The sequence below is a fragment of the Epinephelus moara genome, chromosome 9 (assembly GCF_006386435.1).
Source record: "Epinephelus moara isolate mb chromosome 9, YSFRI_EMoa_1.0, whole genome shotgun sequence".
Classification (NCBI taxonomy): Eukaryota; Metazoa; Chordata; class Actinopteri; order Perciformes; family Serranidae; genus Epinephelus; species Epinephelus moara.
The window spans coordinates 29,181,145-29,204,873 of NC_065514.1; the positions used below are offsets into that span (position 1 = coordinate 29,181,145).

Sequence of the window (23,729 nt, forward strand, 5' to 3'; positions counted from 1 at the left end):
CATGCATTACTTTACTTGGCTAAACCTGACCCACATAACTTTACTTTCCTAATCTACGTAACTTTATGCTGAGTACATTATGTGAGACGCCATTCCTGGGGCACTGATTCATTAGATATAATAGGAACCACTGTATGAAGATACGTTACATTATTTCAGTTTTTCTTAAATAAGGCTGCAAAGTAGTAAAAGTCATCTGATGTTACTGCTTTTTTCCCAAAATGTGACAAACAAGAAAGCTATATAAAAGCATTTGAAATCTGGGGCGTCAGTGGCTTAGTGGTAGAGCAGGCGCCCCATGTACAAGGCTGTTACCGCAGCGGCCCGGGTTCGAATCCAGCCTGTGGCCCTTTGCTGCATGTCATCTCCCCTCTCTCTCTCTCTCTCTCTCTCTCTCCCCCCTTCACACTTACCTGTCCTGTCCATTAAAGGCAAAATGGCCAAAAAAATATCTTAAAAAACAAAACAAAAAAAGCATTTGAAATCCTCACAACTGTTCATCTCATCTGTCAGAGAGAGCAGATATTTCAGCCATGTAACTGGGGGACTTTTAGCTGGAAGTCAAGCCACGTGTGATCCCCTTTCTCAGCAGAGGCTTTAATGATTGGATAAATCACATCTTGCCAAGATTTTATTTGAAGGGATTTCTTTTGTCTTGGTTTTATCTTCTACTGACGAAGGGCTGTTCGCCCTAAGCCGTCACCAGTCCCTGTGACTAACCTTAGAAGCACCTTATGTGAGCAAAGTGATGTAAGATCTGAAAAGATGACTTCTCTGTCTTAGTCTTTGCATCACTGAGATCGTTTTCATGTCTCTGTGACAAAAGCGCAGGCCAATAACCACTACGGAGAGTTTCCCCTTTCAAGGGAAGGTAAATTAGCAGAAACTAGGGCTTTTAATTTGTTAAACAACAGCTTTTTATTAATTCACAGTTGGTTGTTGGACAAACCTTGGAAATAATAAGACAGCTTTTTCTTCACAGGCATTTTAACAAGATAATTGGCAACTATTAGCCCATAACAATTGTTAATTGCAGGGTACCACTACCTGACGATATCACAAATGAATTTATTAGTGGTTGATAATCATCTCACCTTCACGCCTCGGGGCCCGGGGTAACCAATGGGTCCTTGAGGGCCAGGAGGGCCCTGGGGAGATAAATGTTCAGCGTGAGTGTGTAGCACACACACAATTACAGTACACACAGGCACCCACAATGCTAATGTTATCCACATTAATGCAAAATGTTTTATGCAAATGTATCTGATCTAGGACAAAGGGAGGGGAAAGAAACTTAAATAAATTCAGAAAAGAACAATTGCAAGCTCCAAAAGTATAAGAAGCAAAGACAGAACTGAAACATACCATGTGCCCTTTCTCTCCATTAGGCCCCTCCTTTCCAGGGTGACCCTGTGAATTATTAAGAGAAATATTATTGCATCTCATTTCAGGATAATTACTACCATAAATACTACAGCAGCCCCTATAACTGAGGGATTAAGCAGTAAAACTATGGGAGGACATATCAAACTGGAAAATTGAAATAAGGGCCTTTAGAGTTCAATCTCATTTGGGATTTTTAACCTCTGTGCACACGTGTTATAGAGGGCACTACCGGCTATTAATGGGCTCTAAAAGCCAAGTCTGCGGTTTTGGGACTTCACAATACATTATGCACATACTGTACATGTGTGCGTACAAACACAGTGCAGAAGACACAAAAACACGCATCTAATTTGGATGTCCGGTAAAAAGAAGAAAAGAAATAGAAGGAAACTGATTGCATTCTCATGAGACAAAGCAGCTCCTCATAGCCTCTGATGGGTTTTTTAGTGACTTGAGAGAGGATGGAGAAGGAAATAGATACTAGAGAGGGCAAAAATGAGGGGCAAGGAGTGAACGCTGAGACAGAGAGAGAGGGAATACTGTGGTTGATGGAAGATGCAACAAATGGATGAATAAAAAAGCTAAGTGTGTCAATGGTGCTATTTCTACTCTAAAAAGACTCTGAAAGCCATTAAAGGACCAGGGGACACTATGCTGCTGGCTCTCCTCCATCTCTCTTTGCTCTCTTTCAACAAATCCATCATTTTTCTACACCATCTCTGTGTGTCTTTCTCTCTCGCTACAGTTATTCATATCTCACAGCCTCTCTCTCGTCTCTGACTCTCTTAGGTGCCACCTGGTGCCTTCTGAGACACACCTGCCGTTATCGCAGGTGTCTCCTTGTGCAAAGATGGGAAAGAGAGTGTTTGCATGTGTGTGGGCGGGTTCCACTGTTACACAGCTGTGTCAATGTGTTGTATCATACATATGTTTGAGCCACATAATTATCTTGGTGTGTTTTGAGTGTGAAGTGTTTTTCTAAACATTAAAATGTGATGTACTGCTTTGAAAGTGTTGTTTCTCACAGTTGTGGCAATTAGAATAGGCAAACTGTGAAAAAAAAGACAGAGGGAGACAGAGAAAGGCTGTTTCACTTGCGTATATCTCTTTGGGCGTTAGTATCTATGAGCTTACCGGTGGACCATCAGCTCCTGGCATTCCTGGCAAGCCTGGCTTTCCAGTGGGACCCTAGAGAGAAGACAAGAGAAAAGATGTTAGGGCAAATAAGACATCACAGAATTAGACAACACATAGCAATCAAAGGTTAAAGGGATTATAAAAGTCTATAAAAACAAGACTAAAGGGCCTTTCAGACTGCCACGCAGTAACTCGCCGCCTCCAGTCATTTCAGTGAGGGGAAGGGGGCAGAGAGGAAGTGGCTTTGAACAAGGCAGTAGGGGCATGGAGCATTTGCCGCCCACATGAAAGGGCACAGATTTTGCTCTGCTGCTCACAGTTCATCACGCTGAACTTCTGGTGTTTGCCACCTGGCACTAACCCATCAAGTAGCAGGTGTCGCAAAAGCAGAAAGAAGACAAGATGGAGGAGCTGTGTCTAAATATCTGAGTTGTTCAACACGGCAGTAGCAACTTATAAGACAACCAGAGGAAAAATCTGGCATGGGATAACATTTGCATCCAAATTCAGATGACTGGTAAATTGTAACAATATGTACAAATCTTTGGTAATTTTAGCAATTTTCTTGCTACAGTATGCAGCTACAAGCCATAGCCACAGAAGTTGCTGTTATAAACCCTTTGCTTTTTTGGGGAAGGCTCTTGCAGGCTCGTGGTTGTCAGGGTGGTTACCGTGCCACGGTGTGAAAGCAGCTTAAGAATCACGCTAGCAGCTGTGATGCTATACTTAGGCAGGGTGGTGTTTTGAGGTAAACTGTAACATCAGCATGCTAACACACTGATTTCTTCTTTGAATCAATATTTTCAAATAAACGATCTACTCCTTGTTCCATTCTATTTTGCTTCACTAATACCACAGCCTTCTCATTTTTCATATATAATCAGGAGACACATTATACCCGCATCATTCATTCTCAAATTCCTGTTCAATAATAAACTGAATACCTTCCATATAAACTGGCAAATGTGATTTAGCTAAAATTGGATTAAAATGTATCAGGATTAAAATCTGTCTGCACTGTCTACTCGGCACTATTTGGTCCTGCGTTGGGGATGGGGACGCGTTTGCATAATGGTGTGATAAGCATTTGGAACTGAATAAGATAGCAACTTGGCTTTCAGCTCATGCAAATGAATGAGACAATTTCCAGCAATTTTATAGATTGTGGGCCTGTGTTTATTACCATTTTATCAAGCTGGCATTTTTTTTCTGTGGAGATGCAGAAATGGCATGCTTCTCAATACGTTCTTGTTATTTAGTGATCATGTGATAGCTTACCTTCTCTCCTGGAGGTCCGATGGGTCCTTGGGGCCCTGCAAGTCCCTGTGAAGAGGACACAAAACACTCAGGGCATTTTATTCAGTGGATGAGAAGAAAATCTAATGTCAGACAACCTGTTCATCACTGACCTGGGCACCTGGGTTGCCTTGCTGTCCAGGAGGTCCTGGCTCTCCTTGAGGTCCCTAAAGAAAAATGAAGTTAATTTTAGAAACCTCGTTATAAATACAAAGATTGATCTCTTTATTTACTTGAGTAAAACCTCCCATGTGAAGGTAAGAGTGATTTGTTGCTCCATATGGTCCATTAAAAGTGAAATGTTGCTCTCAACAGAAATAAATCAGAAGCTGTCCAACAGCGCATCACTGCATTATTACCTTATTACCAGCCTCCTCCTTTTCTCTCTCTCCGTCTGTGTGTTTGTTTCATTCTCCTATCTGTGTGAATTAGAGTGTAGATTTGCAACCTGAGCCTGATGGGACCTGACGAGACCCTTCATACCAGGCAGGGCCAGGTTCGGACAAATATTTACGCAAGATGTGCGGGTCAGTTTCAGCCTACTTGACATGGGCCTTAAAGTTTATTAATTGAAAATGTAGTGTAAAAATAAAAAAAGATGATGGACATACTGTCTGTGTTGGACTACTTCTTGTTCAATGCTGGGGTGTGTTATTTATGAGACAATGCATGAACGCTAACGTAACCTCAGTGCTTTAGCTTACATTAACTGCATCAGACTCAGATTGGTACAGACCACAAATGTATAAAGAGAACTGGTTACAGCATGGGAGTTTATTCCGTTCATGCTTATGGAAGTTGCTCAGTAGCGCCATAAAAGTTTGATATAACTAGGTATAAAATTACCCAGATCTTCTCACAGAGCAAACACACACAAATTTGTGCCAGTCAAGCGGCTAATTATTGCTAGCCGACCGGTTGACTTCCGGTTTAGCCTTATACTAACTTGAATGAGGATAAAATGATTTAATTGTTAACTTCCTACAGACTAAACTGTATGGGTCATTTCCCAAGCCGAAATGAGTCATTTTGTGGGTGTTGTAATGCTCAAAAAATTTATCCACTCATTTCAAGATGTCTCCTTCACAATGTAAGTCTATGGGAAAAGTCTTTTTGGGCCATATGGCATCACGGAACAGACCCAGAGTTGTAGTTACATGATTTAGCCTTTGGGTTCTTGTTGGGCTTGGTTACTGCTTTGGGACACAGGTCAGGTTCGGACAGAAATATGCAGCCTGAGTCGCACTCTAGTGTGAATAAGGCACTTCAGTTTTGCCTTCTGTGTGATTGTGTTGCCTGTTTGGGGTAGTGTGGCTCAGGTTCTAGCATTTTGGCGACACCTGGAAGCTGCTTGACAACCTCCTGGATCCATCTTTCGTATATGTTCACATTCATTCATCATTTTTGTCACTGGGTTGACTATACTGTAATGTTATAATGTTGGTCATTCTGTAGACAGAACATCTACTGTACATCCTGGGACTGTTGCTCTTCCAAAGGTTTCCTCCATTTTTCCCCCACTAAGGGTCTTTGGTGGGAGTTTTTCCTTTTTACAAGCAAGAGGATGAAAAGGACAGAGGGTTTCATCTGCTGTACAGTTGTAGTCCCCTGAGGCAAATTTGTAATTTAGGATATATGGGGCAATATAATTAAAATTGACTTGACTTGAGTTATACCTTAACAGGCAAATAGCACAATATCTTGCTCTAGCTCAAGGTAGAGGACACATACACTCACTCACACACACACACACACACACACACACACACACACATACAGAGCACACATTCTCACACGTACTTTCCTAATGACAGATCCTGCTGAACCACAAACACAAAACACTTTCCATCTCAGATAACTGGCAATCAATTATGTTGCCCCGGTCCAAGAGTCTAGGGAAAGCTGTTGATCTTCCATCTCTACCTAGTTGGAACATTCCCAACAGACGAGACGAGCTGCTCGGGCCAGGTATTCTCTCATTATGGTCAGGCGCTACGAGAAATTGACCTGGAATGATACAACTGGCCATAGTGGACTGCTCAAATGAATCTAAACACAGCCCGTCTATTCTTCATTATCTGCTAAGTATCCTCTGATTGTACTGCTGTGTGTGCGTGTGTGTTTGGGTGTAAGTGTAAGAGAGAGAGAGAGGGCTCATGAGGCGATATCATGGATTTAAGGATAAAATAAAGAGATTAAAATGGTGCATTTTTAGACTCTGTGACAGCTGTGTGTGTGTTGTGTCTGAGAAATTTGCAATTGAATCAATTCCAGCCTCACTTACTATGTTTCCTTTGGGTCCAGGGTGGCCATCCATTCCAGTAACACCCTACAGCAGATGACATGAACACAACATTTAGCACATATCAATGCAGGCCAGCAAATATGCAATACACTGAATGCACTTTTAGCTGTTAAATCTCACTCTGAGCTGAAGACAGATTTAAAAACCACACCCTGGTTTTTGCATCTGCATCTTGTGAATCTGAATGAGTGATTTATTGTTTGTGGTATCTCTACATCCTGCACAGGGATATCAGTTCAAAATAAGCTACTTGACTGATGTTCACTGTCCATGTTAAATTGAATCTGTTGAGACAATATAAACATTAAGATTATACTTTGCTCCGCTGTAGACATTTGTCTGAAACGCTGAAGTTAAACTCAATAACGTATGCCACTCTTTGTGTATGCTGTCTGAAATATATTGAGTTTTGTATTTCCCTGTGGGTGTTGTTTGCAGTGTCTTCTGTTCTTTGAGACGGTGAAAAAAATGAATCTGCTCTCCAAACAGTAAATCTACTGTAACAGCATGGATATGAAAAGGTGAGAGGAAGGTAAAGGGGACTCACAGGGGGTCCAGGAGGTCCCTGGGGTCCTTTTGGTCCCAGCAAACCACGGGGCCCCTGGGGAGAAAAAGAAGGGGAAATGAGATTGAGAACGGTATCACACCTGTGAAAGAATTGTTGAATTATTAAACACGTTCAGCTAAATCAAGTTTCAAAATTATACTTCTGGAAACAACCTGACTTCCCAAATGTCCTTGAGGATATTCTACTGAGTCAGATTGTGAGGGAAAGCTGAAACCCCTTCTTTTTTTTCTTTACTACACATTAATTCCCCACAGCTATGCCTATCAAACATTGCTTTGAATTTCTGTGCTTTGCCTCACAGCTACAGTTACCTAACAAGACCCATTGTCCTTCAAACTGATGTAGCACACCCTGGTGGACAAATTAAGTCATAACAGCAGATATCTAGCGGTCTCTCCTTCCCTGTCTCCCCCCCCCTCTCCATGGGGAATATCCTGCCTGAGAGAGTGGGAGGCTATTATAACAAGCTTGATGTGAGCTGCCTGCATTTCTCACCTCCAAAGCTTCTCTTGTACAGATGAGGCACGAGCAAAGCCTCATCAGCATACACTTTCCAGCAATATAATGCTAAAAAATAAATCTCCATTTCTATGAATACGAACGGCGGCTGCACTCTGCAGATGATATACAATATCTTCACATCATTTGGTTTTTGCTAACAATATGACATGACGAGATCAGGCCCTCTCAGCTCTATCATACTATCTCTCAGTGTTAAGACCGAATGGTAATGCGTGCGATCACTCACTGGTTCACCAGGAAGTCCCCTAGGTCCGATCTCTCCATCATCTCCCTGGGAAAGAGAGAGAGCAGGTCAGAATGTGGAACAGACAGTGAATGGTAATGGAGGGGAAAGTGTGTGTGTGTGTGTGTGTGTGTGTGTGTGTGTGTGTTACGAGGATCGAGAGATAATGGGAAGACACAAAGAAAAAGCTGGGAAAGAGGGGATCAGGTTGCATCAGCTGTGGGTAATGAGGGTGGTGAGGGACATTAGAAGCAGATGAAGGTGTGCAGAGATCAAGGAATATTAAGGAGGAAACTGAGAGAGAGGGGGTAGGGCAAGTGGAAGTGAAATTCAGGTGCTGACACAAAAGGTAAGTTTGGTAAGAGGAAGTTCAGTTCAGAGTAATTTCTGTCTTTCTGCAGTGTAACATTAACAGGTAAGGGGTGAGATACATCAGACACAAGCATTCACCGTTTATTTCTTTGAAAACAAAAGAAAAACTAAAAAGAGAGAGCTGTGAAATTGTGATTTTTCTCCATTACCCTTTCTCCATCCTCTCCAGGACTGCCAGGAGGTCCAGACGGGCCAGGTTCACCCTACGACAACAAACATTTAGATTTAACAGTGGCACACATCAAAACGACTACACACACATGCACACCATACAAACACACTTTTCATAGCAGCACAAAAGGACTTACTCTGTGTCCTTTTTCACCAGGAAGTCCAGCCAGGCCATCAAACCCTCTGTCTCCCTGAAGAGCAAAGAAAAATCAAGTTGCATGCCTCTTGTACGGGATTCAAAAACACACTTTTAAACTGGCATTATGAAATGTGGTGTATTGAAGTGCATTATGAATATGGTAGACAAGGTACTTTGGGTCCAGACTGTCCCGGCATGCCCCTGGCACCGTCGGCTCCAGAACGACCCTGTAAAAATAACAACAGTTACATAACACATCAGACATCGCTGTGAATGTACTATGAAGACAAGAAGATGCCTGGCTTTTAAATCAGCACTCCGATAGGTATAAGTATCAGAAAGTAATATGTTGCGTGCTTTGCTGTTCTGAACTCCACTTACCCTTCTGCCAGGTTTTCCAGGGGGTCCAGTAGATCCCATAGGTCCACGTGGTCCCTGAAGCAAAAACACTTATATTACTCAGAAGCATTTCTTTAATGTTCCAACTTGGAAATATCATACTAATACAAGAGAAGATGCATACCACTTTGCTTTAAAGGGCAACAACAATAATTTGTTAGAACTACAATGGTTTAACAATATATACGTGTGTATGTGTGATTAGGATAACAAGTTTTAAGATGAAATTTACTTTGATTTAGTTGTTTCTGATCAATTTTAAAAACTAAATTTCACATTCTTATATCTTACCTGAGGACCTGCCTCTCCAGACTCTCCCTTCAGTCCCGCTACACCTGGAGGACCCTGAGAGGAAAAACGAATAGAAGATTTAATGGACACTGAACCAATACTAGCTTTTAAATCAGCTACAAACTGTTTGTGTATTCATTTTGTGTACTACAATAGCTGCTGATCAAATTTTTGGAATAAAATTTATTGATTTTGAGTCTGCCTGCCGTGAGGTGATTCGAAATACGTACCAGAGGGCCGGGTCTGCCAGTCAAACCCATTGGACCTGTAGGGCCGCGCATGGCCAGCTGAACACACGAAGGAAAAGATTAGCGATAAGATGAAAATAAAAATATATAAAGGATAAAATATTCAAAGTTGTTGTGCATGTAGCAGATGTGTGATTAAATATACCATGGATTTAGCTATTTGCATGTGTGTGTGTGTGTGTGTGTGTGTGTGTGTGCTGTAAGTGTATTTGTGTCTATGTGTTCTACGTGTGTAATTGTATATGAATAATGCATGCTTGTGAGCAACCACAGGGAAATAAAACGTAACACTGAAACACAAAAATGCAATACTGATGAAAATAAAGGGGAAAAGGAAAAAACAGGTTTAAAACAATCAATGCAAATATGGCAGTAGGGAATGAAACATATTTCAACGTATTTCAACAGGAGAAGCAAGTCTGAGAATGGAGGGGGAAAAACATACATTTCTACATACAGTGTGATACTGACTACTGCAGTGTGTACATGTGTGAACTGTTACCCTAGCCTGCTGCATGATGGCTTGCATCTGGGCCTCCTGTGCTGATACAGCAGGTCCCTTCTGTCCCGAGTCACCTCCAGCGCTGAATCTGAACTATGGAGGGAATCACAGATTGGTGAGACTTCGCTGCAGTGAAGACACCAGCACACAGGAGGCACTGGCAAAACACAAAAGTACTAGCTGAGAAAAATGTGGAATAACTAAAGCTTCTTGCAGCAAAATAAATATTTTAGTTGAAATCTATTCCCAACAACGTGTTCAATATTTCTTTAATAGGATGTCCCTGCCTAGAAACTTTGCAACAGATGTGGAACTAAGCATCAGCCTCCAGCTGTCAAACCAGCACCATCGAAGGCTGCCTCTACAAGCTGCAGGCTTCGAATTCTAGTGGCATCTGGTGGTGATAAGCCGGCACTGCAGCCATAGGTGAATATCCAACACAGGTTTGTTTGGGCCAAGCATCTCGGGTTGGGATACATAGCACAGTCCTCAGGAGGGTGACTGTCGGTTGGTTTACAGATGCACGGCAACACAACAGTGAAATACTGAGCAGGACTGTTACCATCACAGAAACAGTGTTACCAAGAAGAAAATACAAACAGTTGATTCAGAACATCAGGGCTGAGTCAGATCTACTGCAGCTCACCCAGCATAAACCAAATTTATCCGGAGCAAAAACTTTTCAAAAGCACTGTGCAAATCCCACGGTTTCTTCTTCAGACTAAATTTCTGCTGAGCTTGATTAAATATTGGCCCTTCCCTTTGCTATCTCAGTCACAATCAAATATATGCAGCTATTTCTTTTTTTCCTGCCTGCCAATCTGTGATCCTTTCGGTCTGTCTTTGATTCTTTCTCTCTTCATCTAGTTTCACGCTTTTCGTCATTCCTTCCCCAATATGCATTTCTATGCATCATCGGACCTTGAACAAAATGTTCTGCTACATCAAACTGTCGTCTAGCGAGGCCAGACAGAGAGAGAAAATGCTCTGATGGGAACTACAATTTTTTTTTTTTTTTTTTACACACCGCCAACTCATGGTAGAGCAGACTATCCACAGAAAATGAAAAGAAGATGCATTACAAGTCATTGGAGCATTTAAGCAAAAACATAGTGTTAAGATTCAGCAGTTAACCCTGTTTTATTGATTCCACAATTTTAACACTGAGTCCTCTGGTGAAAGAAGAGTGAAACAACAATGCATGTTTCCCATTAGCCTCGGAGTTCAAGGATCAGATTTCAAGCCGTGCTTTCTGCCAGTGGATACGCCAGAAGGGCTTGAGTTCCTGTCCAGACAGAGACACAGCTCTGTGGACCCCTGAAACCACAACTTCACATCTGTACAACTAATCAGGTCCAACAGCGGCAGGATCAGACATCTTCCAAGTACAAGAAAAAGAAAGTAAAAAAGGTGCGCAGGAAGTCGTTAGCACGGCTGTGTGTAAGTGTCGCAGTTGAATCATTGGACGCAGCTGAAGCTACAGTGAGAACCGACAGCGTTGCTTTGCCTCCTGTCTATACCTAGACGACTTCCTGGAAGGACACATGATAGGATAGCTTAAATTTTAGCTGAAGAATGTGGAATAAGTTAAAACTATGCAGGTAGAGAAAGTCTGAGTTTATGTAGTCAAAACAACTGAGGGGTGATAGAGAGGGGCGCTAGCTCACTCACTAAATACACCACAAGGGGTTGCTAAAGCACAGATTTACATTGCAAAATATTTGTAAAGGACAGGCCCATCAAAAACTGTTACAAAGGAAACCCCCTTCATTCCACTACACTGTGTAAACCACATGTCAGAGTTACTGATAAAACAGAGTAAGATACATCATACTTGGCTTTAAACAAGGCTAAACAAGGATATAGTGCAACATGGAAAATGTTTTAGCGCTCACAGTGGGGGTAAACATGAAAACACACAGCGCTTAATATTTAAACTCCTTTTTTTTTACAGCTGTAATTTACTTACTGGCAGCATCAGGACAGTTCCAGGGGGTCCTGGCAGACCATCAGCACCAGGAAGACCAGGGCGACCCGGAGGACCCTTAGACAGGAAGTAACACAAACGTGAGCAAACACGCAGACAGAAATATAGTTACATTCTGTATTTCTACAGCTTTGAAAATCAGTGTGACGTATGCAATTTATACACACCCTCTCTCCAGTATCTCCAGGGCCGCCTGGTGGGCCAGAAGCACCTGGGGGTCCGGGGAGACCCTATGTTGAGCAAAAGATTTCATTTTACACACATCATACATACATAATGCATCACAAAGACACAGTCATATTTGCTCCACTAAAACTTCTCGCCTTCATCTTGCAAAGTGGTCACACATGGGAGAAAGGAATGCATGAGGCAATATGGGACAGCTTGTTGAGTTGTAAATCCTTTGTGAGGCGCTCTTTATTTGTCTATAGCTCAGCGCTTGAACGGCTGGCCTCTGTGGGACTCCATCTGCAGGGTGTCAAGAGCAACTGTGTTGGAAAAAGTCGTCCTAGATAAATAATTAAGTTCTTTAACATCTGGACAAGTCCATATCTCTTCGGGGGGAACTGTTTTGGCCACTCCCTTTGCATTACAAATCGGGCAGCAGGGGATTTTTCACAGTAAAGCACTAAAATGTGAATTTTCCTATCCTAAGGACACAGCATGCACAGACTAGAAGAATGGGTGACATAAACTATTATCAGTTTTTATTTATAAACACAAAAAAATGACAGTGACAAGAGTAGGACATGAAAGAGAAACCAAAGAGAGGAAGTAAATAGACAGAATCTGAGACAAATATACTTACTGTTGGCCCTTCAGGCCCAGGTGGACCCTCCACTAACATCCCCTAAAAACACACAAGCACAGAAATCATCAGTTACCACTCATGGCCTCATTCATCAGCATGTCTGTCTGTCTGCCATGATCCCACAGTGTACAGATGCACCCACAAGCGTTTCATGTGTTCATTAACGCATAGCTTTAGTTAAAGGAGGTAAATGTACATTAATACATGTCTCAACACACCTGCCTATCAACCTTCCATCTCAGAGTCTTTGCTAACTTAATGTACATTCCTGCCTGTCATTTTGGTTATGCTTGCAATCAAATCCACAGAGAAAAGGAGGGTGAATGACCGCAGAGACAGAAAGGCAATGACGCCCTGAGGTGCTCTTCTACCTGGACAAGCTGAGGGAAGCACTGATGAAAATGAAGCGATAATTAATTTGTTCGCCCTGTCAGATGAAATATTTGGTCATGCATGCGATATAAAGCTAGTTTATACGCGTGCGCTCTGATATACATTCAATGTAATTATTGAATTTCCATCATATATACTTTAAGCCAAAAATCGCAAGCAATTTGGTGTGGACCACTTACAAGCACGTGACTCGCAGATGCACTGTTGCAGCTCTGTGGCTGCAGAGATATTGCTTTGTTTGCCTTTGTGGTAACATTTTGCCTTCCTGCTTTGTGATGAGGGCAGAAACCCACACGTTATCCAAACATACTTGAAATATGTGATGTTTTTTTATCAACCCCCAAGCATTTTCAAAGAGTACATCAAATTATTGCAACAGATCTTTGACACTCCCCAGGTTATGCCCGTGTCTCGCCTGCAGTGTGTGTGTGTGTGTGATGGGAAAGGGGCTAGACCTTGGGAAAAAAGTGTGCATGTTTTCATGTTTGTGTGTGATGCTCAGCTTTTTGCATGTTTACAAGAGACAAGACACATTGGGTGGTGATGTGTACACAAATTTGGTTGGTAATAACCTCCAGCGCTAGAAAGATTAGGTCACTGCTGAAGTGCGAAAAATGCAGTTCCTCTAATGGCCACTTGAGGCTGGCTCCAAAAGGGAGTCAATCCCCATAGGCCATTATGTTTAAATGGACAACTTTTCAGCAGAAATAAACATGTTTACAGCCTGGTAAAAAAAAAAGACTTCACACGTAGTTGGAGCTGTCACTATGTCAGTGTGTTTTGAGTTCATGAAAGTTAACTGTAATATTTTGGTTGTCTAAAAAGAAAAGTAAACGTCTTGTTCAGGATGTACTAACAGACCCTCTAAGGAGTCGGATGTTCCGTTTTTCAGTCAAATACATTTTGTTTCAAAGGTTTGGTGTTTTACATTAGCAAATTAGCATTAGCATTATCACAATTAACCATAGACAGTATTTGCACCGTGCTAACTAAGCTAGCAGCAGCTCTCATCCAAATACAGTCACTTCTGGCTACAGGCAACAGTCAAATTGCCAAACTTGAGGCTTAAAATAACCTGGATTTAGACAGATAACTGGATAGAGTGTTAGAGGCGGGGCCTCGCTCACTCCTATGAAAGGTGCTCAGTGGTGTGTGAAACCAAAAAAGTTAAACTGCCGTGTATACCCAGATGATCAACACTGCCATTGGCCATTAGCCGGCTATTTCTGGTTTAGCGCTCCGCTAACTTGATTGCAAATAACATGATTCAGTCGTGCAGCTCTTCTTGACTTTTGAAATGTTATCACATCGAATGGATCAAACTGTGATAGTGATTTTGCTGGGAGTTTGAAGCTCAAAAAGATTTATCCACTGAGCATCATGTGATGTATGTAATTACACTGTTTTGCCACTATGAAAATTGGCTTGGGCACACTTCTTGAAGGCCTATTCATAACGGGAGTCCAAAAACGAATGGGTGACATCATGGTGGCTATGACAATCATTTTTATACAGTCTATGTTACACAGGCACTCAACAGTCTTCTAGGAAATGGATTCAGACACACACTTCTTTCTGCTCTCACCTATAAACATAAAGACGCTCAGTGACAGGGGCATGTATACTCAGTGGAGTTCAGTGACATTTGTTTGAAGTGAAACAGCTGTGGCTGAATTGGAGTTATAAACTCTGGCTGTGTCTTATGTTCCTTTTGCAAACATACAAAAAGAGTATATATACTGTATGAATATCTGAATCCAGGTTGAAAGTATTCCACCTGTTTGCATTTAAAACAAGCTATGGTTTTTGGCAGAGAGGCAGGAAAAGTCCTCTCTACTCTCTTTTGTTCTCCTCCTCCCTCCATCTCCCCCTGTGTTTACACACTACCCACACTGTGTTTAGAGATTATTGACAATCCCTGCATGGCCAGTCTCCAAATGTTTATGCTGTAGTCCTGATGGCCAGTCAGCAGCAAGGCCTTGCCCAGGGATACTATGAGAAAGGTCTGGTGGGCCCTGCTCAGTGTGTTTGGCCTCAGGATTCTCATTCAGAAGTGAGGGATGGATTGTGTTTAGATGTGGATCATACATATGTACTGGCAAACATAAACATCCACGCACACACCCATGTGCACACACCGCACGCAGCCTACATCTGTCGCCCAAGTATGTTGTTCAAATAGTGATACTCACAGGCTCAATAACAGCAGGCTCTCCCTTCTGTCCTTTCTCGCCACGAGCTCCGTCGACCTACACGCCAAACACACAAACATAATCAGCCAACCCTCATCTTCAACACCCTCACCACGCTATCCCCTTCATCTGCTACATCATCTCTTTGCCAGGACGTCCTTCCTTTTTTTTTTTTTACCTGTCCATAGTACTCATCGGTCTCAGCGGGCAGCACTTTGTCCTCTTTGTCATCATAATCTCCATAGGCATAGACATCTAAATCGCCATAGTCGGTGAGGTGCTCCTCCTTGAACCCTTCCAGATCTGTGTAGTCACCATCACCATCCAAGCCCAGGCCCGTTCCAGTGGCAATGGATCCCCCTGCTCCGGTTCCAGCAGTGGCAGATCCACCTCCAGTGGTGGAGGATCCTCCCACAGAGAGAGAACCACCTCCAGCAGATCCGCCCCCAGTGGTGATAGTCGAACTGCTGCTGCTGCTGCCTCCACCTCCAATGTGGACTGTACTGCTGCTGCTGCTGCCTCCTCCACCACCACTGACATGAATTGTGCTGCTACTGCCTCCACCACCAGCACCACCACCACCGGCAATGTGAACTGAACTACTGCTGCTGCCACCGGCTCCACCAGTGTAAAGGTCCACGTTGTAATCATATTCATCTCCGTAGTCATCATAGGCACCTCCTACCTATAAAAACACAGATAAAGTTTATAAAGTGAAATTTGCAGCAGTTAGAAGCAACTGATGATGAACAGGATACCTCCTGCAAAAACCATTAACCAAGAAATGCAAGAACATGACCTATTAAAACATACATGTAGCACACTAATGCTGCAACTAATGATTACTTTCACTATAGATAAATCTGCTGATAATTATTTAGTTTTATCTGTAAAATTTAAGAAAATACTAGAAAATACAACTGGAAATCTGAAACATTAAAACCCGAGGTGACGTCCTCAAATTGCTTTGCCTGATGAACTGCCCACAAACCCAGAGACATTGAGTTTACTGTCACAGTTTGATCAATTATCATCAAAAATAGTGGTGGATCTGTCAGTTCTGTCAAGCGATTAATCAACTAATCGTCACAGCTGCGATGATGGAGATTTTTATGAACGCATTTATTCCTTCCTGGTGGCTTTTTTAAACACATCCACATTGGCTTTGCTTCCCCCATGTGGATTGGTGGATTATAACATGAGGATAGGTCCTGCTTATGCATCCCACACACAAGTGCAGGTAAGTAAAGAACAGAATTTAAAATGTTATTTGACAGTATATCAATACATCTATTAGACCCACAGGTCACGGCCACAACAATTAGGCGCGGATGTCGGTGTAATTAATATCAACTTACTGATGTCTTATTGCTGGTGATGGTTAATGTAGATCCTCCTCCTCCTCCTCCTCCTCCGCTGGTGATGACCCGCCTTTCGATTCCAGTCCCTGTACCCAAATCAATCTTTCCCCCTGCTCCCAGATCCAGCTCTCCCCCAGTGCCGATGCTGGTGATGGTGACACGTCGAGAGGTGTCCCCGTCGGGCGAGGCCGTGGACTCGTCGTAGTAGGTCTCGTAGTTACCATAGCCGTCGTAGCCGTCGTAAGGGCTGGTCTCCTCTCCGTAGGCGTCTCCACCACCAGTGGCAGTACCTGAAGAGCTAGAGGAAGAGCTAGAGGAAGAGCTAGAGGAAGAGCCGGTGGATGAGCCAGAGGAAGAGCCGGTGGATGAGCCAGAGGATGAGCTGGAGGATGAGCCGGAGGACGAGCCGGTGGAGATGGAGGTCAAAATTTTGTCGCCGGTGGCACCAGAGCCGCCCTTCAAAATCTCCTCCACTGTGGTCGCCACACTGTCTCCATCTGTTACCTATAATGTAAAAAAGATACAATTGTCAGTTAGTTTGGTAAAAGCAATATAGCTTTATTTACATCAATATAAGAAGTGGCAAAACGTATTGGTAGACTACCGTGACTTCTTTTGTGGTTGTCTCAATATCAGATGTCGAATCAAAAGGCTTTCCGTCCACGTCCTCATAGTAAGGGTATTCATAATAGTAGCTGTCCTCCTCTGTGTTCTAAAGGAGATAAACGTGACACCAACACTGAGAGGGAGTGTAACTGAGAGAGAAAAACTATCAATTATTAAAAAACACGATTTCCAAACATGATCCACTGCTGTGTTGCTGCTGGCTCTGGCTGATATATGTGCGACAGATTGTCCATCGATCAGAGGCACACAGGAATGCCTTCTACTCACGCAAACCTCATGCTGCATCTCCCTGTTGCAACTTGTTACGACTGAATGACAAATTACTTTTCCGCTGCTCTCTTAATGAATGTCTCACACATCTTGACAGAAGAATAAAACACAGGTCAAGTTTTTGTGTACCTCGCAGGTATACTGACAGGCCCTGGGGCAAGGAAAAGGTCAAGAGGAAGGACTTCCTGTCCATCTTTTAACACTTGTCTGACACGCCTTTAATAAGCATGCAGTGTATTGGTATTCAGTGCGGAAAACAGCACAGTGCAGGGATGCAGGCTTAGGCAGGCACCACATCATTCCTGAACATTATTAACTAACTGCATAGCCTGATAACCCTGTTCTTCCCAGTCAGCACTTTCCTCTGGCAGAGTGCAGTTCTCTTGTATAAGCCAAGAGGCTCTTTTCAGCACAGGATCCAACTGAGATCTGATTTGAGTATTAGAGACAATTATGGATTAAGGGAAATGAACTTCCTTTTGTAAGGTCAGCCATGAGAACACTTCTCTTGCTGGTTGCTACAATGCCAAAATACCTCAACATGACCTCTAATAATGGACAGTGTAATTGCCTTGAGTTAAAAGGAAGATATTATAATAACTTAAGAAAGGTCTTGTTACTTACATATTCATCTGTGTTGGGGTCCTGGTTCTGAGGCTGGTCGGGCACTTGCACTTCACAATCGGGGCTGTAGTGCTCACAGTAGTCATAGGCAGCACGATGGTCTGCTACAATCATTAGCTGCTGGATGTCTCCCTGGAAACCAGAAGAAACAGGAAGTCATGAGACTCACTGGACGCAGCTACAAGTCGTGCGTGTAAATAAACAAGCAAACAATCGGCAGCAACAGAGACGGCGGTCTCACACTCAGTGACCCCTGGGGAAAAAATGAAAGCATATAAACAAATAAAGATGAGGGGGAACATCTGTGTGCCGCATTATCACATGCAGAACAGGCAGTCCTGAAACTAGGTCAAGGCAGGGGAATCTGAGGCTGACTTAAATGATGAAGAACTTTGTCCCAGGTCCAAGAGTGTCATTTTGCATCAGAGCTGAGCACCAGAATGTGAGACAAAAAAGCTTACAGCAAACAAGAGTGGAGTTACAAGAGAACATGGAACAAGTGACTTCATGTAGCTGCGGACTATGACACAAACAAACACACACAACCACTGGCTCACACACCCACAAAGTGAGTCTTCAACAGGATGATAGATTCTGAACAGTATACATGAGCCCTACCCCAGAGCTGAATGGGACATGAGTGATTTTGCTTTGGAGCTGATTGTGTAAGATGAATGGATCAACTTAGCATGTGCGACATGGAGAACATGAGCAGACCTGCAGTTGCGGATAGCTGACCTGAGCCGTTTGACTTCAAGGAGTGTGTGCACAGGCTGAGTTCAGGCGGGGGTGGGGGTGGGGGGGTGGGGGGGTGAAACAGTAGCAGAAGTCAAGAGATTTTAAGAAAGAGAGGAAGAGGAAGAAGCAGATATTGATAGAAAAAGAGCAAGAGAGAACAAGAGGGAAAAGAGTGAAGGCTCAGAAGGATCCCCAGGCTACATAGGGAGCTGGGTGTGTGTGTTTGCCACATGTTTCGGAACAGAATGCACATGGCACCAAAACGCTGTATTGCATCTATCCAAACATGTCCTAATCACACTTCCAAATGCAGTGATGTCATTCCACATCAATCAAACACAATGTCAGCTTAGCTGAAACAAATATATTTCAGGGGGGCGGGATATGAGAACCATGAAGCAACGCAACTATGGGAATGGACCGCCACAGAGGATGAAGTGTTTCTAATTATGTCCAATTGCCTAAAATTTGAAACCTCTCAACATGTCTTTCCAGCTGAAACTCTCCATGGATAGCCATCTTTTCTGACAAACATACATGGATTGCATTTGTGGTCTAACCAGTGACAGTTGACTGAGGAGCGCTGGTCCCACTGCTACACTCGAACACACCACACAGAACTCCCTGTCTCAGATCCTTTAATAACCCTTGCAAAACACTCCACAAGATGATGTTTCCTGCTCTGTCCTTGGCTTATGCTATCAGTGGGGTTTATGGTGGATGCAGGAAAACAAATCCCAGAACTTCCTCCAAGACAGAGTGGCTGGAGTAGCCATTACACAACTCTCCCAACTATGAACTCAGAGCTCCCAGGAAACTTTCAAATGGCTACCCCTGAGTCATTTGTCAAAAGTCAGGATCTGTAAGGAGCCTTTACTTGGTATCAGTTTGACAGTCTGTCTCTCCCTTATACTGGCAAGGCTGTGTGTAACAGCTGCACTGAAAGGGGATGATGGGAATTCAGTGTTTGAAATGAGGTCACATTCAATAAGGAATAAGCCCTCTGTACAACAAAACAGCCCTGCAGTCTGGAGCATTGCAACTGCTTTCCTATTCATATGCCATTCTTCTGCTTTCCTTTTGCTTATCCCTTTCTTCATCTCCCAGAGCAGTGAGGGGAATGTCAGGCAAGATCCTGACCACAAGTGGTGTGATCCTAATTGTACTAAGATGAGATAATTAATCATACACCTAGGCATTAATGAGAACATCCTCGCAGCACTGAGAGCACCGTGGCAGAGTGTGTTTAATGATGTGTGACATGTACACAGAGAGAGAAAGAAGCGTGTGCATGCCTGGAGAGAAAAGTATGCTGTTATAAGGATCTTATTAAGGCTGGAAAAGCTGGTGGCTGCTTTTGATTTCTCCCAACTCTATGGCCAAAGGCATGCGAGAAGGGGAAAAAAAGGATGAGAAGAAGCTCGATAGGGAATGCGGACCTGAGCTGAGCTGAGCTGAGCTGAGCTGGGCTCATACGTGTTGGACCATTTAGCACAAACAGTTCCAGCCTTCTGAGGTTTTATTCTGTGTTAAATGTTCTGAACTATAAAAAAGGGAGGCCAAGAACTAAGCGCTGCACAAAACCAAATGCAGATGGATAGGCAAAGAAAAGTTGGAAACCAGCATCTTTCGCTTTAAGAGGCATTCTAACAACAAAAAAATGCACTTTGATTAAGTCTGGAAAACGGGGAAGGAAAAAAGAATGATCAGAATCAATAATTTCTAGTCTTTAGTGTGGCTGAAGCTCCAAAAACTCTGGATCCTACATTTCCTATAATGCAGCTTCATAGCATGTCTTCATTAGACCCTCACTGCCTTGTTATTGCAGACATCTATCAACCTGCACACTAGGGCTATGCATTGCCAAGACTGTGGCAATAAGATATGTATCACGATACAGGGATTACTATTCAATATATTGTGATATATTGCAATACTTTCAGCAAGTTCATACATTTTCATTGTTTTCTAATTTTAGGAAAAGTGTCATAGTATAAAGAACACAGCACCATATGCATGAAAAAGTTTACTATTTTTATGCAATCACATCAACAGTCAGACTTGCATTTGTAATAATCACAGTCACTGTCATATCCAACATCACATCACTGCTTTATTTGCAAACTGATGCTGATACTATAGTATACATAGTACAGTATAGTAGTATGGAATAGTGTAAATATTGATTTATGGATACATATCGATTCTGAATAACTGAAAGAGTTTTAATACTCATTTTTCTGAGCAGCTGAGTTTCCTTGCCCTCTCTTATTGTCAGTGTTTACTACAGTCATTCTGCTGTTCTCTGCCACTAACCAAGACAAGTCGTTGTTGTCATGCTTATCTTCTAATTAAAACTTTGAATTGTACTAGCATCTAATGTAGATATTTTTAAAGGCATTGTTAGAAATTCCAGAATCATAATATTTTTTACGCCTCTACCTCACACCTGTTTGTAACGCAAACTTTCTATTACAAATCTATAGACTCCAAATCCAATATCACCTAGATGACATCACAATGATCATCATCAGGGGGTTATTTTCTCAGACTTGACAAAGCTTTTCCAGTGCTACAGAAAACATTAAACCAATCTGTTAACAGGCTGTGTAGTACTCTCTGTGAGTAGTAAATTGACTGACTTTAATTATTTCGCCACAGTTTCATACAAATAAACATATAATTATGTAATTATAATTATATTTGGATGTGCACGCTTTTGTATAAACATGGGAAATTAAACTGCAGCTATACACAAAATGTATATTTGATAGAGTACCTCACAAAATGACACTTAATAGCTTTTCACCCTCCATCTCTACACATAAATTATTTCTGTGTTGATATAAAAGGCATACGGTACACGCGTTCCCATGAAACTGTACACCTTCACAGTAAAACTATTGTCAAAGTCTTGATCCACCGTGACAACCTCTAAAGCTGGTTCTGATTTCCTTTCTTTGAGCTGGAGCTGCTCTTTTCACCACACGTCGCTCGACAGATTGGGGTGCCAAACGTTATATAAGCTGCTGTTTTACAGATGTAGGGAAGCAGTAAATATTCCTATACTGTACTCCAGCTGTATGCTAATGCCAAACTTCTCATTTAGAATTCTGGCGATGAATGGTCAACTCAGTCCAGCAGCCCATTAAAGCATGAGATATTTACTCCATTACTGTATATGGAGGCTACTTCTCTATATTTTGATGGCAGGAAACCACACTGCAACTTCTGTATGTGCAGAGTCAGGGATTCAGAGTTTGATAATGCTGATTGGTTAAACGCAACACTTAAAAAGAACAGGAAATTATAGCTTATTCCTCACTTCCAGTCACATCAACCAGAACTGATGCATGACACAAACGCAGACGGAAATATATGTAAAATGATTAATATACAGCAACACATGCAAACACAGACACACAAGAACCACCAACCCAACACCCAAATAGAGCACACCAAAGGGAGAAAAAAACCTGGAATCACACAATCACACCCAAAGCCCTGAGGGAACCATAAAAGACATGCAATCAGCTTTCATATTTGAGAGGGGACAGCGACATTTTTCACTCTGGAGCATCATGTGGCACATCAGAGTGGTGCTTAAGGCAGAATTTTCAGACAATAACAGGGCTGCTGCTGTCAGCATCTCCCTGGACTCAGCTGAAATATGACTCTTCTTCTGGCCAAAGCTCTGGTGGAAAAGCCACTGCCTGTGGCTGTGAGCAACAGCCAAGTTGCCTCACATACTTTGTGTTTAAGACACTGCTGAAGACACTTGCAGCACGTGCACATTAAACATGCACGTGAATCCGTCAATAATTACAGGGCTGCAGTTTACAAGATGAGATTACAGAACAAAGACTGATCAATAGCGTGTATAAACGTTCAGATTTGTCTATTTTTTCTGTATTTTATTTATTAAAATGTCACATCAACTTCTTGGCTTTTATTCCCGAACCTCACCCTGTTCGGCCCACACACATGAATCCCTGTCTGGATGTTCTGGTTGTGTCCAGGTGGGGGCAGGAGAGTGCTCTAGTGAGCATGAAGCCAAACATTCATCTCTGTCTGAACCTGACCCACAATCATGCAGGGGTGGACCGAGTTCATTGTGTTCCCTCCTCCGAATTCAAAGATATGATGCATGTGATGGAAAGCAATAGTGGTTAGTAGTTCAAAATCATCAGGACACAATGGACAGCTAATGAATGTGGTAAATTATTGCTACAAAAGCGGCTAAAACTTTAACAAAATTACTGCATGCCCATATGCTCTCTTCCTCTCTGTCTTGTACACACATATTTTATGCATGAGGTGAAGGCCGCCCAACAAAGGCTTACTTTAATTCAAATACGGTCCTGAGTTGATGTCAGGCGACCCCATGCTGATCAGTTTATATCCCCAGGGACACCTGATAATGGCCCTGTTTACCTTTTATGCTTCCAAGAAAACAACATGAAGGAGAAAAACTCAAGTCTGGTTTCTCATATTTTTTTCTCTGGATTATATGTCAGCAAAGGAAAAAATTGGGTAGGAGGGCCCCACAGAGCAGGATAAGACTCTGGGAGGTCCGAGCTCTGGCTGCATTTTAAGGCGAGCTACTTTCACAACATATTTACACAGTCACCCCTGAGCTCTGAGCCAGGCCTTGGTCCCACTGCCAGCCCACACCGGCACACTCGCAGTCCCAGCGCCTGGGCATACTCCAACCTGACCGCGAAAACCAAACAACACATTGCAGAGGTCAGCCCGCCGCACAGAGGCCATAAATCAGCACGGATACACACACAAAAAACGCACATGGACATATAAACAAACCAGATACACTTTGTCATCATGCGTGCAGACATACATGTTCAAAACACACACATGCCTGCAGAGAAATCCCACTTCAACAAATTTACAGAAGTAAACCTTCACCAGACATCAAGAACATTTCACCCACATACACTTTCCCCTCCAGACTGTAGCTCAATCCCAACGCTCAGAGCGGCTGCCAAGAGCAACAAGCCCGTCTGCCACCCCACTTATCCACTGCACAGCACCTTAACCATTCCCTCACCTCTTTGCCTCTTCCCTGTTTTTTCAGATCCCATCTAGGCCTCTCTGTCATCTCCACCCTCAGCCTCCCAGCCCCCGTCGCACTCCCCTCTGTATAAGATTT

General features: G+C 42.8%; 1 protein-coding gene across 2 annotated transcripts in view; it reads right to left on the minus strand.

Annotated features, from left to right (window-relative positions):
• col5a1 (procollagen, type V, alpha 1) overlaps positions 1-23,729 on the minus strand; it is an 89,806-nt gene that overhangs the window by 30,523 nt on the left and 35,554 nt on the right. For both annotated transcript variants that reach the window (XM_050052266.1, XM_050052265.1), the window contains exons 5-27: positions 17,825-17,956; positions 16,908-17,015; positions 16,301-16,807; positions 15,121-15,627; positions 14,943-14,999; positions 12,355-12,396; positions 11,714-11,776; positions 11,529-11,603; positions 9,560-9,652; positions 9,040-9,096; positions 8,810-8,863; positions 8,501-8,554; positions 8,293-8,346; positions 8,118-8,171; positions 7,959-8,012; positions 7,441-7,485; positions 6,672-6,725; positions 6,104-6,148; positions 3,933-3,986; positions 3,802-3,846; positions 2,521-2,574; positions 1,366-1,410; positions 1,095-1,148 (exon numbers count right to left, since the gene is read on the minus strand). In XM_050052266.1, the coding sequence (XP_049908223.1) occupies positions 1,095-1,148; positions 1,366-1,410; positions 2,521-2,574; positions 3,802-3,846; positions 3,933-3,986; positions 6,104-6,148; positions 6,672-6,725; positions 7,441-7,485; positions 7,959-8,012; positions 8,118-8,171; positions 8,293-8,346; positions 8,501-8,554; positions 8,810-8,863; positions 9,040-9,096; positions 9,560-9,652; positions 11,529-11,603; positions 11,714-11,776; positions 12,355-12,396; positions 14,943-14,999; positions 15,121-15,627; positions 16,301-16,807; positions 16,908-17,015; positions 17,825-17,956 (2,307 nt within the window). The remainder of the gene's footprint in view (positions 1-1,094; positions 1,149-1,365; positions 1,411-2,520; positions 2,575-3,801; positions 3,847-3,932; positions 3,987-6,103; positions 6,149-6,671; positions 6,726-7,440; positions 7,486-7,958; positions 8,013-8,117; positions 8,172-8,292; positions 8,347-8,500; positions 8,555-8,809; positions 8,864-9,039; positions 9,097-9,559; positions 9,653-11,528; positions 11,604-11,713; positions 11,777-12,354; positions 12,397-14,942; positions 15,000-15,120; positions 15,628-16,300; positions 16,808-16,907; positions 17,016-17,824; positions 17,957-23,729) is intronic.